At 38.0% G+C, this 22151-nt stretch overlaps 2 protein-coding genes across 3 annotated transcripts in view; both read right to left on the bottom strand.

Moving 5' to 3' along the window:
- The window catches only part of LOC146004272 (azurocidin-like), a 44851-nt gene extending 39157 nt beyond the window's left edge, over positions 1-5694 (bottom strand). For both annotated transcript variants that reach the window (XM_083142972.1, XM_083142973.1), the window contains exons 1-2: positions 5606-5694; positions 1528-1616 (exon numbers count right to left, since the gene is read on the bottom strand). In XM_083142972.1, coding sequence (XP_082999098.1) covers positions 1528-1616; positions 5606-5675 — 159 coding nt within the window. In that variant the 5' untranslated portion in view covers positions 5676-5694. The remainder of the gene's footprint in view (positions 1-1527; positions 1617-5605) is intronic.
- Positions 5695-13311: 7617 nt separating this feature from the next.
- LOC146004475 (trypsin-1-like) lies at positions 13312-22151 on the bottom strand. Its single transcript, XM_083143331.1, has 6 exons — positions 22086-22151; positions 20023-20111; positions 19182-19320; positions 18696-18809; positions 15549-15701; positions 13312-13458 (listed from the first exon to the last, which is right to left on the bottom strand). Exons 1-6 carry the CDS (start codon positions 22143-22145, stop codon positions 13312-13314), a joined length of 702 nt encoding a protein of 233 aa, XP_082999457.1. The 5' UTR covers positions 22146-22151.

Raw genomic sequence — 22151 nt, 5'->3', positions numbered from 1 at the left:
TGAATCACTTTGTATATATGTTTCAGTCTTGCTATATATAATTGATTCTTCACATTACAACCCTCCATTATTCATATGTACACTACTAAAAACATTTTCTCAAATTTTATGGAACAGTAGAAGCTGATGTTATAGATGTTATATACAAAGCTCATCTTTATCTATATCTGCCCGAAAAGCGTGGAATGCACCACCAACCAATATTAAATCTATAATAAGTAACAATAGCTTCAAATATGAACTGAAATAAATGCTTCTGCAGGAATAGCAGCCGAACATTGGCGTATTAGTAAACTGACACTCAACAAACATCTTAACACTATATTCTATAACGTAGCTACTTTTATTTTGTTACTATCTTTATATTACGTATTTTCTTTTATTTAAAGGCAACCTTTCCCCTAAGTTCTACTCACATTTTTGCACATTTGTAATTTTTTAATTTTAAATTTTCTATTTGTTCTCTCGCATTTGTGTTATTTTGTGACTTACTATTACGATTTTGTTGTTGATTTGTTGTTTTAAGTCCACTTTATGCACAGTAAGGCTAATCGGGACTGGACCTACAGTTTAAAGTGGGATCCGAACCACTTGTGCCTCCACCGGGTATCGAACCCAGGACCCCTTGATTACAAGGCGACGACGCTACCACTGCGCCATCGGGGAGGCCCATTTACTATTACGAGAATATTTGTAATGGAGGTACATGTGAAATTCTTTATTTCTCTTTAGTTTGAGTCATTTTTTCTATCTGCATTCATGTAATATTTTATTACATTTACAGTAAAACCTCGTTAATCCGGACCCCGATAAGCTGGACTTAGCTTAATCCGGACAGACAAATGCCCCCCCAAAAAAAAGAAGCAGAATGAAAGCTTTTAAATGTGGCTAGAAGTCAACAAGAGAACTTCCCAAAGAAGAGGCAGTCAAACACTGATGAAATTCTGTTTCCCGCAGACTTTGTACTGTACTGTATGGTGCACTTAGGCCTATGCCCTTCAAATACACCATAATAAACGTGTTTTGTTGCTATAAACTGAATTTTAATGCACTTTCTACTGTTATTTTAGGTTATTTCAGTTAATCCGGGCTTTCGTTAAACCGCTCAACTTATCCCCCCCATTAGTCACGACCGGATGAAGAAAGTGTGGGGCGTTACCCCCACACCCACTATACGCCTTCATGGCGTGGTGCTAAGCACAGGGGAACACTTTACCTTTTTATCTTTTTACCCCATTAGTCCGGATTATCGGGGTTTTACTGTACTTATATCTTCTTATGTAGCTGATGACAACGATTAGGTGCTAGAGTAGCTAGCCTACCGCTGAACCTCGCCCGCTAAATAAAGGAATTATTATTATCATTATTATTATTATTTTAATTGTTACAACTGAACTATTGTCTTTGGGGTTTTATTTGAAAATAACCCATTTGCATTATATGAGAACCCCATGAAGCTGAGGTCATCGGGCGATTGCCCCAACTCCCAAAGAAGTGCTGGCTCGGATAATGTCACAGAATACTCACAACATAACGAAACTGTTCTTGTGTGGCTTCTGTTCCCTCCAATACTCTTGGATCTCTTATGGGAACGCTGTCTTTTATGGTGAGTTTTCCTGAAATAATACATGAAATTATGAACGCATATAAGGTTACACCCATTATCATTATCACCAGAATGTAGCAAATTTTACGGAGATGCGAAATTTGTATCTGTATTACGTAAGGATCAAATTAATTGGTACTCTATAAGTATGGGTATATCGATGCATCGATAAAATTGTCGATATGCCCTTAAATATTCTGTAATTTAGTTCAAAATTCTGCCATTTCGTTTTATTTCTATGAATTTATACATATAATTCATGTGCTCCAGTTATGTAAAGTACATGTCTAAGTACGCAGTAACTTTTGCAAAGCAAACCATAATGTTCTCACTCTGTTACACACATTAATTAAGGAGCTGCATAAATCATTTTTGGTCTTCAAGGAACATTTTCAATTTATTACTGGATCGGTTTAAACTATTGGTTAGTGGTATCGATATATCATTAATTCAAAGTATTCGAAGATAAAAATATTCATAAATAAAATGGCATTAAAAATTGAACATTAAATTGGTTTTGAATTTTGAGGCTTGCACATGTATGATAATGATTCATTAATATTTTCCAAACATAATTGAAATTCTTGTGTTTTAGGGTAAGGGAGCTTTCTGGAACATGCCAAATACATGGGGGTGTTATTATAGTTCCAGCAAGGGCATCGTTACTTGGAAAATAAAATGAAATTTGGCTGAAATACAGGGTTATTAAAAAAGAACGAGCAGATTTCAAATGTTCATTTCTCACGAACTATAAAATATAGAAACACTTTATTGTTGAAAGTTCTTATGTATGCATTCAACATGAGCACCGTGTGTTGCCCAACAAACTTCAAAACGGTACTCCATTTCTTGCCACACACGAATTGACTGGCCTCTAGTTATTGAATTGATAGCTACAACAATTCGATGTGTATTGAATGGAACTAATATGCAGGATTATAAAATTTTGAACCTTCATCTATCCATTGATGTATGGCACGTGTTACTATCTTTTATAGTTCGTGAGGAATAAACATTTGAAATCTGCTTTTTCTTTTTGAATAACCCTGTAAATTGATAAGATATACCGGTTTCTTCGGAAGCCATCATGAAATTGCTGTGCCTAATTACTTCATATTAGTTGATGAATGCATGTTGGTTTGCAAATGCCGCACAGTCATAATTTCATCACTGGTATCAGTGATGGAGACCACCGCAGTTTGCCGCTTCAATCAGGCACAGACAGACAATTATGAATGAAAAAAAACATGGCGTCATTTATGGAAACGTTTGCATGTAAAAGCTCTATCATTTGGTCGCTACAATAAAAGCAAGTTTCATGTAGCTACTTTTGTGAAAAATAAGAATTATCCTAATTTTTGAACTTCTCTAACAGCATTAACCCATTTACGTCATGTTTAAATACCTTCGGAGTTGACCAAGACAAACGTATTTAAATTCCGCAGTGCGGCAGTTTGGAGTGCAAAAATAAATTAAAATAAATTGCCTACATAAAAGTTGAAAGAAGTTTTCAAAGTTTTCCATAAAAACCAAACTTCGGATCAAAGGTTTGAAATGTGAGAATATATAAGCTTTATTGGCTCAGAACTGTGTAGTAATCCAATATTTTTCTGAAAATTATCTCTGGTTTGGGATGTGTAGAAAACGAGTTTGAAAGGAATATTAGCATTGAACCAGATTCCACGAAAAATCGAGTTTTGATCCTAGTGGCGAAATAAAAGATTATATGCGTTTTGAGAGGTTAAATTTGCATAAAAACTCGAAAATGACTTATACATTTAAATTGGTTACTAAACTGGGGAAAATGCGAAATGTTGATGCCATAATGGCAGCTGAGGAGAGCGGCATACGATAAAGAAATGTTCTTTTCCTTACTCAACACACATCAAGTGGCACCAAACTGAAGGAATTTCAAACATCACATATCTGGACTTCGTTTTAGAATGAATACAAGTGACATCTATGAGCTACGCACTGAATTATGTGAATTTCTATCAAGCAGTGTCGTATGGCGAGCTGAGCTCGTCATACGACTTATGTGTCATAACAGGTTCATACGAGTCCTGACGCGAATGGGTTAACGACGATAACAGAACCTCTTTGGAACAGCCCTACCCAGCGGCGGCAATTGGATTCCATAACTGGGGAGGGGACAAGGTGCCAAAACTAAAGGAGAGTTTACTTTCTCTTGGTAGATAAGGTTTAGCATAGTGCGGAAGCAAAAGTGGCAAAAAGTGGGGGACAACTGCCTCCCCTCGCCCCCCCAATCGCCGCCACTGGCCTACGTGTAAAACCTTGGTGCCGTCTTGCGAAGGAATAAAGCTCAATATTATTGATGGCTTTCGTGTGGCAGTCGGCTTCTGCTGTGTAATTTACAAGCGAGTCCCACCGGAAAATTGAACGAACGCAATTTATCATGTGAAGGTCCTTGTTTGTGAAACTATCTATACATATGAATATAATCATCAAGAGCTACTTCAATCTATATAGAATCCAGGAAGTTGTCATTAAAGTGGGTTTGTTTGTTTTGGGTACTTTTTCTAAAAAGAAAATTACTTCGCTAATTGCGAAGATGAGTATGAGTGACGATAAAATCAAAGTGATGACAATCACAAACACACATGGACAGGACAGAACGCAGATCTTACAGATGATTACACTGGCTCTAGATCAAGACGTCAGAGCCTAGTTAGCCTGCATTTTCAGTTCCAGCGGTACACTAACATGGAAGAGAGATCGGCATTTGAGTGTCCAAATACTACTACTCTACTGTGTTTCAAAGGCAACAGATCCCGTTGCGGTAGCACCCACTGGCAGAGACGATTCCACGCAGATAGAACAGCGATAGCGAAAAATCAGGCAAGGCCAGGCCGGCTCGGTAGCTCAGTGGTTAGAGCAATGGCACGGTATGCCAGAGACCAGGCTTCGAGTCCTGGTCGAGCCTGCATTTTTCGCTGAAAATTTCTACGTAATATTATTGTAGTGTATGTTATGGTCATATGAGGATCTCACAGCGAAGTTCTTTGTTTCCAGGTTGAGTCTAGGAAGGGTAAATGTTTTAATCTGCTACAAGAGGTTTGTGTGCAGTGGTAAGCACAATTATTGCTCGGCAAATTGTCCACATCTTCTTTTTCTCTTTTGAATTTAATTTCTCTGTTGCATCCTACTCGTTTTTATGGAATACATTTTTACATATGTTGGTGCAAAGGTTGTCAGCGGCTTGTTTGTAATTTTGTTTCAATTTTTGAATCTCTCAGTTTGTAAGAACAAATAGAATAAACATTGTAATGGACAATTTGCTTGGTAATATTTATACATCCCACTGTACATAGAATCGATTACGTAGACGTATGAAATAAAATTCTATGTACAGTCACGAACGCTTCTGGGTTGTAACAATCCATTGACTTGGGCTCATTATAACCCACAAGTGTCCGTGACTGTACCGGGGCCTTCGAGGTAATCGAAGACCTCGACTGTACAGTGGGATCCATGAGTATTATTGTGCAAATTGTCCATCACTATGCTCATTAATTTTTCTCTTGCATCGTATGTGTTTTAAGATATGAATTTTTATGTAAGCTGGTGCAGAAGTTGTCAACAGCTTGTTTTAAATTTTCTTTTAATTCTTGAAGCTTTCATTGGGTCAAATAAAGTACACGAACATGGTGATGGACAATTTGTACGGTGATACTCATGGATCCCACTGTACATTACTGAAGCATTGGAAGTATGGGTTTTAGACAAGACAGATTTTAAAGTGGTTCACTTCCACATTTTCCACAAACTAATGCTATAAGTATCTACATAATTGAGCTACCTTAAGGAAAAAGTTACTAAAAAAACACCTCTTGCTTCTTGTTAATTAGGGGAGTAACTTTTAATCTACGTGACTTACGAATATAGCCGAAAGTTTCGAACATACCAAGTGCCTGATTGCGTCATCCTATATACACTCGCCTTGTCGTAACAATGTAGACAGTGAAAAAGAGAACTTACCCTGTAAACCGACGGTTAAAACTCCTAAAATTAGACACTGGACAAGAACACAAGTGTTTCGAAGCGCCATGTTGTATGCACCCTGCTTTCTGCAGTTCTGAATCAGGATATGCTAGATAAGGAGCCTTATCTTCTTCCTATCAATATGACGTTCATTATTTCTAGATAAAAGATGACATATTGGAAATTGAACATTTCTGCGAAAGCTTGTTTGAATCATTGGGTGAAAAATATGTTGCAACTCAAATTATGATGTGGTAGTTGACTAATAATGTTTATATCAAGAATTTAAACAAAACACCAAATAATCTGACACCAGCAACGTGGGATACTCGAGAAATATTATTAAAATAAACCTAGGACAATTTGTACACAAATATCTTGTGGCATTTTAAAAGGGCTACCTTTCCACATTACTCAAGTTGTATTGGTTGAAATGTATGGCCTAGCAAAGAAAAAAGGGAATATAATTAAGCCTTGTTTCCATATTAAAAATACTAAAGTTGCCGACCAAGGCAGTTTATTAAAATTTGAAAACACTTTACATGTTAACGTTTCTACCCTCTATCAGGGTGTTTTTAGATTTTAATAAACTACCTTGGTCAGCAACTTTAGTGGGTTTTCTTTTAAGAAAGCTTTCTTTTTTAAAAAAGCAAAGGTGTTATTCTCGCAAAGTTAGGAAGAATTTGATCTAATAAATCTGTGTAAGATGTCGATCGATACTCTCTGCCCCGGGTGACGACTTAGGTGGGGGGTGAGAGGGCCATGACACTTTGTGCCCCCTTCTCAATAGGGATAGTTATTATATGGATATACTATACATATATACATAGAGTAGAGAAGGATAAGACTGCGCGTCGGGTAAGACTGCGAACTGTTTTTTTCTTAGGTGAAAATCTCACACGATTGGCAACACTGATCCACCGTCACTTCGCCAAGATGGAAGCTAGCCGTGGATGTTAGTCAAGACATGCTGGTAGTTCGTTGTGCTGAGAGTGGAAAGACAGAAGAATTTTAAGGTGTTTACTATTTGTTTCGATACTAAGTTTTCTTATAATTTCTTCACTGTAAATGTAGAGAATAACACGATGTTGATTCATAGAGGCAGCTGTGTTAATGCCGAGTCCACCTGTGTATTAGTTTCCATTGCATTGTGAAATGGTTCGACAGCATCACGTGCTTTGTTCCGATTGCAGCACGTGGCAAGACTGCGCAATGAATTCCAGGTGAAGAGATATTTTACAAATCTGCAGTAATTATTGGATAGGTATAAATTTCAACCATACCGTGTATTTAATATGAATGAATCTTGTATCGGCAAAGTTCCTTGGAAACCTCCGAAGGTGACAAGTGTGAAGGGGAAAGGATCGGTTAAGGAAGTTGTTAGTGGACAAACCATCATTGCTGTATGCCGTATGAGCGCGTCAGGAAGTTTCATCCCTCCTGCATTCATCTTTCCCCGGAAGAGAAAGAAAGCAGAGCTACTTGATGGGGTACCGCCATCTGCTATTGGTATGATGATGAAAACGAACATCCTCGCTGAAGAAGACGTATCAAGCTGGCAACGTCAAAAGACAAGAGTTACAGTTGCCCTGGTTGTGATGAGAAGTATAGTGAACTCCCAGTCGAAGATTGGATTCAGTGTGCCAAATGTGACGAATGGTGGCACCAAAACTGCACCTCGTATGAAACAGGAACCTTCATTTGTGATTTGCGTTAGCGATCCCCCAGCCGAGGACGTTGATTCAGTGTGCTACATGTGAGGATGGCACGACAAATGCTTCTCATAAGAAAGAGGAACTCTCTTTAGTGATGTGTGTTGTTTTTTATAGAATCTTCAAACGAATGTGACTCTGTTTAGAAAGTGTTAGTACGATGCGCATTCTAACCCGAACGTGATCGCAGTCTTACCCCGGGGTGCGGGTAAGAATGCGCACATGCATGGTCATGCTTTTCGTTTGTTTTTTGCTGAAATATTGTTTACTGGTCTTTCGGAAATTTACTGTATGTTGACAAAGGATAGTGCATTCTGTGTAACTTTTTCCGTATGTTACTATAGATTCATAACTTCAATAAAACATAATGAACATAAATTGCGCAGTCTTGCCCCATCTTACTCTACATACATACACACATACACACACACACACACACACACACATACGACCCTCGTGGTGGAGTGGTTAGCACATTGCGCTACGACACCAGGGGTCCCGGATTCGAATCGTGGCCTGGGTTTGCATGTTTGTGAGTGTCCATTCTAAATTTAATCATATCATCACTCATCCCCATCTTCGCAAATTAGCCAAAAGTGGCACAAGAATCGAAGTAAAATAAAGCAAATCAATCAAGCAGTATACACACGATTGATTGATTGATTTAGTTTATTTTACTTCGCGTTTTGTGCCTCTTGGCTAATTTGCGAAGATGGGGATGAGTGATGAAATGATGAAATTGATGAATGGACATTCACAAACAACAAGCCCGACCGGGATTCGAACCCGGGACCCTTGCCGTCGCAGCGCGATGTGCTAACCACTTTTTTTTTATTGTCTCATTCTGATATACAAGTTATGGAATTACATTGTTTTTGACATAAGTGTATTATTGCTATTACAATTTGTTTTCTATCTGGTTAACCTTTACAATTTTGTTTGGCCTAAATTAAGTATAAAGCACTAATAAGAAATTTGCATACCATTTCTTCCTTGCTTGGAGAGGAATTTTTTCATATTGTTCTTGCAAGAAGATACTGAATTGTTTCGGAAAACTGCTCTCGTCATTGTGAAATATATATAATAAGTATTCTGTTATCAACCATTGTACTGCTCGTTGTTTTGTTGGTGGAAAAAAATTGAAATCAGCAAAAACTATATCTGTATCCGTAAACTTTGTTAATGAGGTGCGGCATATACGACTGAGCATTGTTCGCAATTTGTTCCACGCCGTGGAGGAGTTGCGACACTTGGTTATCCTGTGGGCTAAAGAGTCAGGCACGTTGCATGATATACAGTTAGGAGAGTCACTGATTCCATATTGGTATGTCCTATCTCTTGTCACTATAACACGATGAACCACTTTGTACCATATTGATTGGGCAGCTTTGAAAGGTGTTTGGCGGAGACATTTTCCCATATTTGTGGCCAATTATGTGTATTGAAATCCCTGACTATTCGTGGTACTGTGTGCTTGAAACTATTGATTTCACTATATAACTTGTTAACAGATGGTGTAATTGTCTCATGTCGTAATAACTGGTAGCATACATGTAAAGCGATGTCCTTATAAAACGAAAATCTTTTGGGGATACTTTGGATATCGATGGGAGCTTCTAATGGAATGTTCCGTATTATCGTCTGTATACATGCTTGGGTCGTTGACTCGTGCAGTGAGAAAGCTGTTTGAAGGCCAGTCTGTACAAACAATGCTCTTGCCTGTGTGTTCACGTGTATTAGTGCCAACCCACCTGTCTTCTCTGATAACGTGACCTCATTTATTGCCACCCGGAAAATTGTATCGTGCCACAAAAAGCAGCCAACAGCTTTGTTGACCTTCGCTAAGTGCTGTGTTTTGAAGGGCAGGATTTTTGCTACATACCAAAGTTTAGAGAGAGCAAAAACGTTGATAAATCTTACTCGTGCTTTTAAACTCAGAGAGCGCATCTTGTTCACTCTGAGGACGTAGATTGCCCTCTCGCACGTGAGGTTACTATTGGCTTTGATCGTTTCATCGATATTTGCATAGAAGTTTATACCTAAAACTTTTATTTTCTTGTCTACAGGGATCTCCGTATTGTTTGTGAAAGGATTCTCCTTGCCAAGGGGCATCAGGAATGACTTTCGATTGTTTAGTTTTGCTCCTGATGTGAGCTCAAAAGTATGTATTTGGCTTTTAACACTGTACAGATCCCTTTCATCCTTGAGAAAAATCGTGACGTCGTCCATGAAACTGCCAACTTGTATTGTGGTGGAAGCCATAGAAATGCCCTGTAAATGATGCTGGATACTAAACAAAAAGGGGCTATTGTGAGAACGTACAATGTGCTACTCAAGGGACTACCTTGTAGTACACCTCGTCGCATTTTAAAACTTGTTGTCAAGAAACCATTTATTTTTAGTTTTAGCAGCATATGATTATATAATGTTTTTATCCAATTAATAAAAGTGTTTCCGAAACCATATGCTTTTAAGACTTTGTACAGATATTCGTGGCTCACTCTGTCATATGCTTGGGAAAAGTCTAAAGATAGAATTGCCTCTGATGCATTCTTATTTTGTTTGGTAATAATTACGTCTGTTATCGTTTGTAGCAAGTGATGTATACTTTGAGACGTATTACAAGCGAACTGTAAATTGCCAATAAGTTTAACCATATATTTTTTTAAACGCTGATTTATGCACCTACTTATAAGTTTAATGTCGCTACTCAATATATAAATTGGCCTAAAATCTGTGACGAACTTTGGATTTGCCTTTTTGAGAACTAACACTATAACTCCCGTGCTACTGGTCTTCCCTATTGTTCCTGTTGTCAACACTTCGTTGACCCATTCCGTTAATTCGTCTCCTATTAGATCCCAGAAACATTGATAGAATTCTGATGGTAATCCATCTTCGGCTGTAGTTTTATTCCTCGGAGCTTTGAATACTGCATCATGAACCTCCTTTTTACTAAACGGTTGTGTGAGCTCAGTTCTTTCATTTTCTGTCAGTGGCGCAGGGAGGTAGTTCAAAAAATTGCATTGCGTTTCTGTTGGATTAAAGGCTTGAACAAAAAGATTTTTATAGTATTGCAAAAACCTGTCGTGTATACTATGAGGGCTGGTGACAACTTCACCGGAATCTAAAGTTAATTTATGAATAACGTGACTCCTGGCGTGTTTATGTTCTTGAAGAATGTGACTTAGTGTGGCTTGCTCGTCTGGGTCTATAGGAAGAATCTTGCTCTTTATTATTGCTGCAGATTTTCGTTTCCTATGTATAGCAAGTAATTGCGCTTTTATTTCATTTGCATAGGGACGATCGAAATTACCTTGCAGTGCTAAACGATGGAGATCATTCAAGACTGCATACAAAAAATTATATTTGTTTCATTGATCTCTACTAACCTCTGCACTGAAGAATTTACTGACCTGACGAAATTTAGGCTTAACTCGAGTTTCCCACCACTCGATTAGGGTCTTTTGTACTGGCCGAGAGGCCTTGAGTTCGTTCCACGTTTCCCTGATTAGCTGGACATAACTACCATTGCGTAATAATGTGCTATTTAAAAGCCAGTATCCGCTACCTTGTCGGGGTTTGATCAAATCTAAATTTATTTTGAGAATTGGAACACTATGGTCACTAAAGCATACTGGAAAATTTTGAACACTAATTATATATTCCTGAAATCTGGGTGCGACATAAAACCTATCGATCCTTGACGCACTATTGGAGGTGATATGTGTGTAACCTTGACTTTCGCCGTTTGTGTGTATCCAAGCGTCACGCAGTTGTAACCTCTGCGTTAATTCATAGAGCGCACGTGAGAAGTTGTATCCTGGATTTTGATCTTGTGAACGAATTACGCAGTTAAAATCTCCCACTAGTATAGTGTCTAGTGTGTGGGATGTCAACTCGGGCCCTACAACCGTTGAAAAAAAAAATTCTCTTTCCCGTCTGTTTTGGCTTCCCCACGGAGCATACACATTACAGAGAAACACTGAGCCTAATTTGGCACTTATTTGTCTGCCCGTGGGATGGGGCACTACATTACGTAAATCCAAGTGTCTCCTACATGCTATGGCAGTCCCTTGTGCAAAAGGAGTAAAATTGTTGTATACTTTAAAAATGCTCAGTACAGAAAAATCGTCTATGGCTACCTCTTGTAAGAGAGCCACATCAATAGACGATTTAATGAGAAAGTCATTGAGAGCAATTAGTTTGGTCTTACTTCGCATTTGATTCAAATTTATAGATGCCAAGGTAAATGTTTGCATGATTATAACTGTCCACAAAAGAAAACTAAACTTACTTACTTTCTTCAACATTACTAAACTCTAATTTCTGCCTATAATGCATTAACTATGCTTTCCACTAAATAAATCTGGGGTAAGTTTGTTACTCGTCGAAGGTTTCTCTTTAGTTACATTTGCTGAATTACTTGTTAAACTAGCCTTTGAAACATCTTGTTTTGGGGTACCAGGTTCTACTCTAAATTCGTTATGAACTATTGTGGAACTTACGCATTCATTATTTTTCTTCTTCTTTCTACGTAGCACCATGGACTCTTCCGCCACTGACCGTAACCTTGATACAGATCTTGACCGTGATTTCCTAGGAGAGGTAACTACGGGGAATTCTGCCTCCGCGAACAAGGCACTTGGGGGTGGGGGCGGGGGTATGTGATGCATCTCCTCTGAAGTGGTCAATGTTGGCTGTTCCAGCTCTTCCCTTCCTGTTGGTGCATTCTTCACACTAACTTCCTGTCTGGTACCTGTCTCCTCGTCGGTGATTCTGGGGCTATCCGTGTTCCCTCCATTGTTATCTCCTGACGCAGGGACTTCTGCAACTGATGGAGCTGAATCTCTTGGTTTAGTCCGTACGGGTAGCACAGTTGGTTCATATACCATCGGGACATTGTCAGCGGGTATATTAACCGGCCCCCGGCGGGGCTGGTTTCCAGAGGATCGACGCTTAGGACACTGTGCGACTACGTGACCCTCTTCGGAGCACGCTATGCAGGTACGCACCTGCTCAGGGTATGTTACCCAATAGGAGTATCCATTCATGTTTACATATGAGGGTATGGGTTTACGTAGTACCATTTTCATCAAGACACGTCCAGTTCGAGTGGGGTAAATGTGATCTGCAGAGTATGTCTCATCTTCGATTTTCAACACTTCCCCATAAGACCTCATGACACGACTTATCACTTCTGCACTTAATTCAGTTGGGACTACATGGATTCTGACAATTACATGTCGCTGGTGGGCCCATTCTACTTCAACCTTATGGTCACCATCTACGTCACTTTAAATTACCTCAGCACCAAAATCATTTAGTAACCGTTCTCCTACCACTTTTGACGCAAATTTCACGTACAAACACTTACGAAAGTAATCTATTTCAAAACTGAGCACTTGGTTCGTAGGCACTTGGTAGACATCATGAAACCATCGATGAAAATCCAATGACGTAGGTCGCGTTTTGACATCACTAAAAACAAATTTCAAGGTGTTTTCTCTTTGTGTATTCATCGTGAACTATTTCATCGTATCTTCACTGGCTCACGGTAATTGTAGCCAAAACCTCGCTTGCACTCCAAGGGGGGAAAAAAAACTAACACTACACTAGCAAACCGTTTACGGCCCTAGCTAACTCGGACAGTTCGATCACTAAGCCTTCTCACGCGAAGAGCGGAGCTCGCTACGAACTGCTTCGTGCACGATTTTCAGGCAGACACCACTCGGCCACAGGGTCGGGCAATATACACACGAAATATTAATCTTGCCTCTTAACATCTTTCCTAATTTATTATTATTGCTCTTGTTATTAAGATCTTGCTAAATGGAGTTACCTCAGAATTCGTGTTTGGTAACACCAAGTCTAGTTAGAAATTTGTTGTGTGGTAAGCATGGGCAAAGCTGAATACAAACAATCCCAAAGATTTGTAGAAAATAGTATATTGCATTAAAATATACACAGGAAATACAAGTAGTGATGACATCAGGCCCCTGAAATGCTTCTGATCCAGTCCCTGTATGCGGACACTTCGGTATAAACGCCAGGGTAGCCAGATCGTGCACATCCACGACCCCAGGAGACGATTCCAGCCAAGTAGCCATTTGCAATGAGAGGTCCTCCTGAGTCTCCCTGAAAGATTTAAAGTTGTATGTATGAATACATATATGTGTGTGTGTGTGTGTGTGTGTGTGCATACGTATATATGCTTATGTATACGTATATATATAGATATATATATATAAAAACATACACATACACACACACATATATAAATTTTAATATATATATACACACACACACACACACACACACACATATATATATATATATACATATATATATAAATATATATATATATATATATATATATATATATATATATATATATATATATATATATATAAACAGAGACAGACAGACAGAGAGACATACAAGTGAACCTTATCCGAATTGCAGTCCAAGATTATATTGGAATTTTTCTTGAAGAAATGAAAAATTATCATCTTAATATAAGTTACAAATTCTTCTTCCTGCGCTAAGACGTCCCGGGTTCGAATTCCGTCCTGAACATGAGTGTTCTTTCACTAATTTCATCATGCACTCATCCTCATCATCACAATTATTCAGAACTGGCAGAAATGTGACTCGAAATAACAAAAATGCATTTACAAATAGAATCTTCTTCCTAGTTAAACGTTTAATTCTGCATAGTGACTTCCCTTGGTGATGCATATAGTGTTACCATTGATTCATACGTAATATGATAGTGCTAGTATTATTATTATTTTGCTGAAAGCTTATTTAAAATGTTTAATTGGATGCAGACTCAACCTCCACTTCTTCTTGTTACAGGAGAGAGTACTGTACAATTGAATTTATCTTAATTCCGCAACTGATGTAAAATAATGTAGAAGTTAATTTATTTATGTAAAACTATATGCACTACGTCATTTAATTGTGGTCATAACTAGAGAAGTATTCATGATAGAGATTGTTGGTTAAAAATTCTCTGAATGTTAGTGACAATGGTTCTACATTATCATGCAATGTTAATTGGGCATTATCCATTGCATAGTGCTTTAAACCCCATACAAGCTAGCAAAGAACAACTACATAAATGAAAGCGGGCAAGCTTACATAGGAGAATCAGGACGGTCTCTACACAAAAGAATAGATGAACACAAAGCAGTACACATGCAAAGGCAATACAAATAGGTTAAATTAGCCGAGCATGTACTTATGGAGCGAGTCACATAGAATTCAGTGGAGCAACGTAACAGTCTACACTAAGCAGGGTGCGAAATCCTGGGGGGAACGGGGGGATTTCCCCCCACCAACAATCTTGGCCTCAAAAATACCCCCAGCAAAAAATTCCGGGGAGAGAGTGTTTGTTATAACAAACAAAAGATAAGGAATTATTTTTAATTTCATATATATACTATACTAAGAATAATATCGAAACACACAAATTAGTGTAGTTGTGAGTATTGAATGCTTTCTCTCTCAAAAGATCATCAACAAATCTACATCAATACGCACAATGAAAGTAAAACAAGAATGCAAATCAATAATAACTATGAAATCTAATTGATTTATATTAACATAAAGCCCAAACTAAACAAAAACTTACACATAATAAAAACCACTTCAACTATTTCATAATTTATTAACATATTTAACCAGTTAGTGAAGGAATTAGTTAGCTGCTATACAATATCTGATATGTATAAAAGTAACATATTAATTTCCTTTATGTAATTAATAATAATAATATATTTTTGATTGAGTAGTTGATTTTTACTTTCAATAACATTACAAATATGTATATCATATAATTTACACATATGTTTGTGGGGAGGGGAGTTTGAAGTTTAAGAACTTTTACCCCACACCAGTTTCCAATGATTTCGCACCCTGACACTAAGAACCAATGGAAACTAAGGAAAATCAAGAAGCAGCCTTCATAGCAATGGTCCAAAACTCTGTAAGTCATCCCAGTGTAGAATTCAAACAAATATGGTCCCCTGTCCTCAAAGATTAGAAATAGTAGCATAATGGAGCAAACATTACGCTAATAAGCATAGTTTATACACTACACAATGAATAATGCCCAATTAACATTGCATGTTAGATATTGTTGTTTCCTATAGGAAGTATACTAGAATCTAACGTTCTAATTTACAACTCACGTTCCTCCTTATCGGAACAGAGTTTCTCACCTGGCAAGAATCTTTTCCTCCTCCGGGATATCCTGCACATATGGCTGTGTCTGGGATCCCTCCATATTCCACATACGCCATACTACACTCCAGTTTACTCACTATCGGAACATCTACTTTGCGTAGTAATCCGTCTGTCACATAGATACCTTCCTACAGACGATACAAATGAAACAAGATAAATATTAATAATTATAACTTTTAATTTGTACACATACTTAATTCTTATTTGTACTTCTACACAGTGGCGTCGCTAGGCCCTTTTGTGGGGGCTTCAGCCCCCCCAATCCCTCGATAAATCCCCACAATTTTTAGCTATTATTACTTACAGTATTTCGAGAAAACATATTTGAACAATTGTTAAAGCAGGAACATACCTCTAGATACATATTCTGGGAAAGAATCGTTTCGTTGTGACATAGTTTTTTTTTAAACCACGATCTTACATCTGACACTTCATGTCTTTTGCTGGCAACAGTGCAAACGATCGCCGTCATTTGTTCTATTTTCACAACGGTTGCTACGCGAGGAAACGGTAGTGGTGCGTTTTGTGTTACGGAGTTTGTGATATTGTGTGTTTGTTAACAAAGCTTTTTGTGACATTTACTGTTGTTCGTACAACAATGGATACATTTATTATTCGAATTAAGCACCTGAAATCGGAAGCTTTAAGCACAGCCACATATTGTCTCGATGAAGATAAGGTACCTCTGCTTCAACTGCACCAGCTGAATCGGAAACATGTCCTCCCACTCCAAGTTCATCTACAAAAGAAGTAGAGAGTTTCATCACTTCAGATTTAGGCAGTAAAAGCGAAGGGCCTAAACAACCGTTTCTTTCCAGATTTCCAGGTAGTGTTTTCGGTAACCAGAATAGGTGTTTTAATGAAGTATGGTACAAAAGTTTCCGGTGGATTGAGTACAGTGTTAATCACGATGCAGCCTTTTGTTTTCCCTTAGACATTTCGTAGGCCAGACAGGTAAGGCAGATCCTGCATTTACCAGTATTGGTGTTCGTAACTGGAAAAAGGCTATACACAAATTTAAAGATCACGAAAAATATGCTTCTCATGTAATAGCAACTGAAAAATGACTGACGTTCCAAAGTACAGAAAAATTGGGGACAGTAGTTAATCGTTTGACAAATGCCAGTGTGAATGAAATAAAAAACGCCGTTCTTATCTTCATCGCGTTGTTGAAGTGTTATTGCTCACAGGTAGGCAGTGCATAGCGGAATGAGGCCATGATGAAAGTGAAGAAAGTTTCAATCAAGGAAATGTGCGTGAAATTCTGAAGACATTAGGGAAGTTTGATACTGATTTTAGTGTAACATTTCAAAACGTTATGCCAAAGAATGCCACGTATCTTTCTCCAGACTCCCAGAACGTTCTGCTGGAATGTAGTGCAGCTTTGCTGAGAAAAAATATTAACGGAGGTAAATGAAAGTGGCTATTTTGCAGTTATTGCAGACGATACAAGGGACATAGGTAAGGTTGAACAAATGAGCGTGTGTCTTCGCTATTTTATTTATAACAAACTTAATGAGAGGTTTTTGTGTTTTTTTAATGTTAAAGATTTAAGTGCAATGGGACTAAAGGCACGACTGTTAAAAAAGCTGTCTGAATATGATATAAAAAATGCAATATGTGTTGGTCAGGGGTATGATGGTGCCGCTGTCATGAGTGGCCAAAATAGTGGTGTTTAGGGGAGAACATCCCTTTGCAATATATGTTCATTGCTATGCTCACAGGTTAAATTTGGTTCTAGTTAACATTTGTTCAGATATTCCTGAAGTTGGAAATTTTTTGATATCCTCAAGTGCTTGTATACCTACTTTTCTACGTCCGGAATAGCTCATACACGGTTTGTAGAAATACAGACAGAGTTAAATGTTCGTGCAGAACTAAAAAATCTAAGTAGCACTAGATGGGCTTGCCAAATAAGGTCTCTACTTGCGGTGAGAAAAACTTATGATGCTCTTTTGAAATATCTGAGGAAACCATCAGATTCAGCAGATAAATGTACAGCCCTACGCCTTTATGATTTTTTTAGAAAATTCTCAACCATGACGTCTCTATTTTCATTGAGCTTCTGTCCATAACATAAATTCTCAATAACAGGTTGCAATCACCAAGCTTTGATATTGCGGAGGCAATTGCAGGTGTTAATACAGTGCTTGATACTTTACGCGGTATGCGAAATGAAGAATATTTTAACTATGTATACAAAGAGGCAGAGTCATTTGCGAAACAGAAGGTAACTCTCAATGAAGCAAGTGTTGAATATTATTCAAAAGTTCACAAACGTGTTCACACATTACCATCATCACTGAAAGACCACGTTGTAAATGAAACCCTGGGGCACAAAACTGATACCGATAAACCTGTTGTTTGAAGAGAATCAAGAAATTTTGCGTAATAGTGGGCCAAGACAGACTTTCCTCACTTGAAATAGTGGCCATAGAAAAGGAAGTGTCATGAATTGTGTGTGGATTGTTATTAATAATTTTGCAAGAAATTCGAACCGCAGAGTACAGCTGATACATAAAGACATAGTTCACCAATATTAGAAAAACAGAACAAGAATATCCATCTGTTTTCATAAAAATTAATGCATTAAGTCTATGTTAGTTTTAATTCCTTATGCTTGTTATATATTATTGTCTTATTAATCACTTTGCTATTTTCAAACATTAAAAATATTTACAATAGTAGTAAGTCATGTATCTGGTTGCAGCCCCCCCTCCCAAAGCAGATGGCCTAGCGACGCCACTGCTGCTACAGTTACAGAAATTATGACGTACCCGTGAATTTGATAAGCAGACAAGGGAAGGTGGCGCAGTGGTTAGCACATCGCTTGGAAAATGTTAGGGAATTTGTTTTGCTCAAGTTAGCGGGAAATGGAAATCTTATATTGCTAATAGGTTCATTACCAGCACGAATCCTCTTGGGTTTGCACTGTCCACGGATTCACCGTCTCCAAAATGATATGTATGTCCATGAATTTAGTCACAATTCACCCAGAAAGGTAGAGAATTGGCTTATAATAACCACCAATAGAAATAAGTAATGGTTTTAATTTGTGTACAGTCACTAACACTTGTGATTTACACGATCCACGCGGGTCAGTGACGGTACAATGCGCTTACCATAATTGTTCCCCAACCTGTGACGGTCGCCATGGTCCCGGCTGGTGTTTGCTGGCCTTGCGATGGCAGTTGAACCGGTGCGACTTTGTTTGAAAATTTCATTGGCGTGTTCACCTGCGGAGAAGCAAACATGCACGTCACAACCTACGTTACTTGTCGAGAAGATCGTAAAAGCAACGTTTCTCAACCTTTCATTTAACACGGACATTCTTTAAATACCTTATATACTATTATTGTTTATCCCGGGATTTGAATTTAATATTTGAAAGCCTGTAATAATCTTTTGTAGCTATTCACATAAACTATGAAATACGCACGTGTGTGTTTGTATTGATTACATTTAAGAAACATTGAATTCAAGTTGTCATAAACATAAGTGCTTACTTGATTGAGATAGTAAAATTATAATGAATTACACAAAATTAGGAGTCTCTACATATTTTTATGCAACTACTCAACAACAGATAATCGAGAAGTAGTACTTGCCATGACTATAGCAATGTCGTTAACAACAGTTTCGCTATCATATCGTGGATGGGCGAAAATGAACACCACTCTGTGTTCGGTCCCGCCGAAATTTCTGAAGTTTGTTCCAACCAAGAGGCTCAGCTCGTTTTCGGGAACCCTGGAAGTACATCAAAATAAAATTTATGATCTTTGTTTTGTGCGTACATGATGCAGAAGTGCTTTCTGCTAAGTGCTAAGTGATAACACCCAGGGATGCCCACAGGGGCGCCATCCAAATTTTGGGAGGGAGGGTATTTTTAAAATTAAAATAATATAAAATTCAACATTTGCATATGTAAAAATAAAGTTTCCATCTTAGGTTTAGGGAAGGGGTGACCACAGGTGGGTTTGTGGGCACACGTTAGATCCAGGAAGGAGGCTGTGATGGAAAATTGACTGAGTGAACAGTACAGCATTGGGCACAAGTTGAGTTCTTTGAAGGAGGCACTTTATTATATTCTCGCCCCTCCCTAAGGAGTTTCTAGCTATGGGTCTGTATATGTTTTGAATCCGGTTGAGGTTTCTTGTTCTCCACCGTTTTTGGTTAGGACACGAGTCGTGACAGTACAGGTGTGCATCGGAGCAGTTTCCGTTCACGAAAGGAACCGTTCGAATGAACGGATCCATCGACGCGATATATGTTTAAAATATTATAATAGAAAGTAATATAAAAGCGAATTGGCAAACATTTTCTCCCTAGTGGTTACATTAAAGCATGCGTCTGGTAGTTCCCACGGAAAACTTACAGTATATATTACGTTCACCTAGAAATTAAGTAGCTACTATCTAAAATGTTTTAAGATTTTGTGAGAACATTTACCTGGAAACGCAGTGGGCTGCTGTGACTGCAAAGTACTGGTTTACTATAGAAGCCCCACACATATGCCGACCTTGTAATCTGAGTGAAACCTAGAAATAAATAAACTTGTACAACATATGTAAATTGCCCTGTATATGGAACACTAAAAATACAGGGTGTCCATATTGTTACTTTCTTTGGCAAAATATTTCACAAGATCCACAGTTTGTGCTTCTTTAGTCACACCACTTCAAATTTCAATCTCTTTTATGACACTCAAGATATCCAGACGAAGATCAATTTCGACCCATATACGAACTAGCATGTCGTAATATCATGTATCGGGGTTTTGTACAGGCAGTCTTTGGTGCATCCCATAACGAAATTAATGGGGTGATATCTGTGGGGACCAGACGATTGAACCAGCACCTCCGAACCATCTTCCAAGAAATGCTTGATCCAGAACATAATCTAGCATGAGGACATGCGCCATCTTGTTGGAAGTTTGTTTTTTTGCTGCCTCTCCTGTGCCTGGGGAAACACGTAATGTTCCATCATGTAACAGTATATGCTTCCGAAATGCTTCTTCTGGAAGCACCTTGTTGTGCACGAGCTCACACCAACATTTACCTTCGGATTATCATTAATGCTTTCACGTATTTAGTGTGGTTTTTAAAACCACAATATCCCTACATTATGATAATTAACATGTGACCATACACGTGAAAAGTAAATTCATCTGAGATATTTTTTTTCCAGGTAGTCATTGTCAGCGTTTAACATCACCCATTGAAATCCTGCAGTAAAGAAGTTATATTAATAGTGGAAATTTTGTGCCTAAACATTTCCCAAATCCACACCGTTCTATCATATACAATTCGTGGATAATAACAATTTGTAATGGTATTACGACTTTATGGACACCCTGTACTACTTTCATAAAATTCTTCATGATTTCAGTTGAGAATGTCCGCTGTTGTACTAAAAAAAATATGTACCTCTTTTTACATTACTTTTGATTGTTTCTGTATTTTGTGCACAAAAGATGTCTCAGAAATTTCGAGGATAATACATTATGTTGTCTTTTTGGTGCATTAATAGTTTTCAGGAAATATTTGAGTTATTTTCACCATTGCACAGTGAAGAAATGAAGGGGCAAGGACAGTTTACTTTTCCTTGGTGGATAAGGTGTAGCATAGTGAGGTGGCAAAATGTGGTGGTACAACTGTCCCCCACGCCCTCTCTAATCGCCGCCACTGATCACATGTGATTTGATTTTACTGGAATACCACCCATTTGCAGCTTGACGTGTGACCGGGACATGCAGGGAGATTACACAATATTAATATTGGATAAGTTATATTTCTCTCCTGTTTTGGCAATTTGTAATACTCATTACTATTCCGAGAGTCCCTGCCTGGTCAAGGGTGTTCTGTGTGAACGCCCCTTCATCAATTTGATCATATCATCACTCATCCTCATCGTCGCGATTTATCGAAAGTTGCAGTAAAGCGAAGTAAAATAAAGCAAACTAATCAACCATTGAATGCTTTCAAACCCGGAACTAACAAATCAAAACATCCTCTCCAGTCAATAATTTTTGCCCAAGGAATTAAGAGTGAGGCACATTTTTTCAAGCACTTATTGAATTTTAAATCAGTCCTACTCGCACTCAGCGGAGCAGCACCTATAACCAAAATATTTTATATGGATTTGAGAGTTATGAACAAAAATCTTTGTTTCTTAGCTTGAAGCACGCGCCCTAAATAGTGGCAATACTATGTGTAGTGCACTTTCGACGTGGCCTTTGGCCACATCTCGTGCGCTCGCCGACGTGGTTCGCTTATTTGAATAATTTTGAACGTAACGTTATGTGTGTAATATGATACAAATATTGTCTGTTTTCTTAATAATAAACTGGTTAAGCAAAAATAGTTTCAATATAAGTTAGTTAGATGTCTTATGTAAACGAATTCAATGGCGTCACTATATTGGAAAAGCAATATTTACGTCTTTTGTCATTTTCACATTTTTAAATGTAATTGAAAAATAATTGTTTTCCGTCATTCCCCTCAAATTCCTACCTCTCCTCTGCAATAAATTCTGATGCTCATAATTATTTTGAAATTCGAAAAGTCTAGCATAATTCC

The sequence above is a fragment of the Lepisma saccharinum genome, chromosome 21, assembly GCF_977018435.1.
Source record: "Lepisma saccharinum chromosome 21, izLepSacc3.1, whole genome shotgun sequence".
NCBI lineage: Eukaryota > Metazoa > Arthropoda > Insecta > Zygentoma > Lepismatidae > Lepisma > Lepisma saccharinum.
The sequence above is the reverse complement of the archived record's forward strand: the minus strand, read 5'-3'. Positions and strand labels throughout refer to the sequence as shown.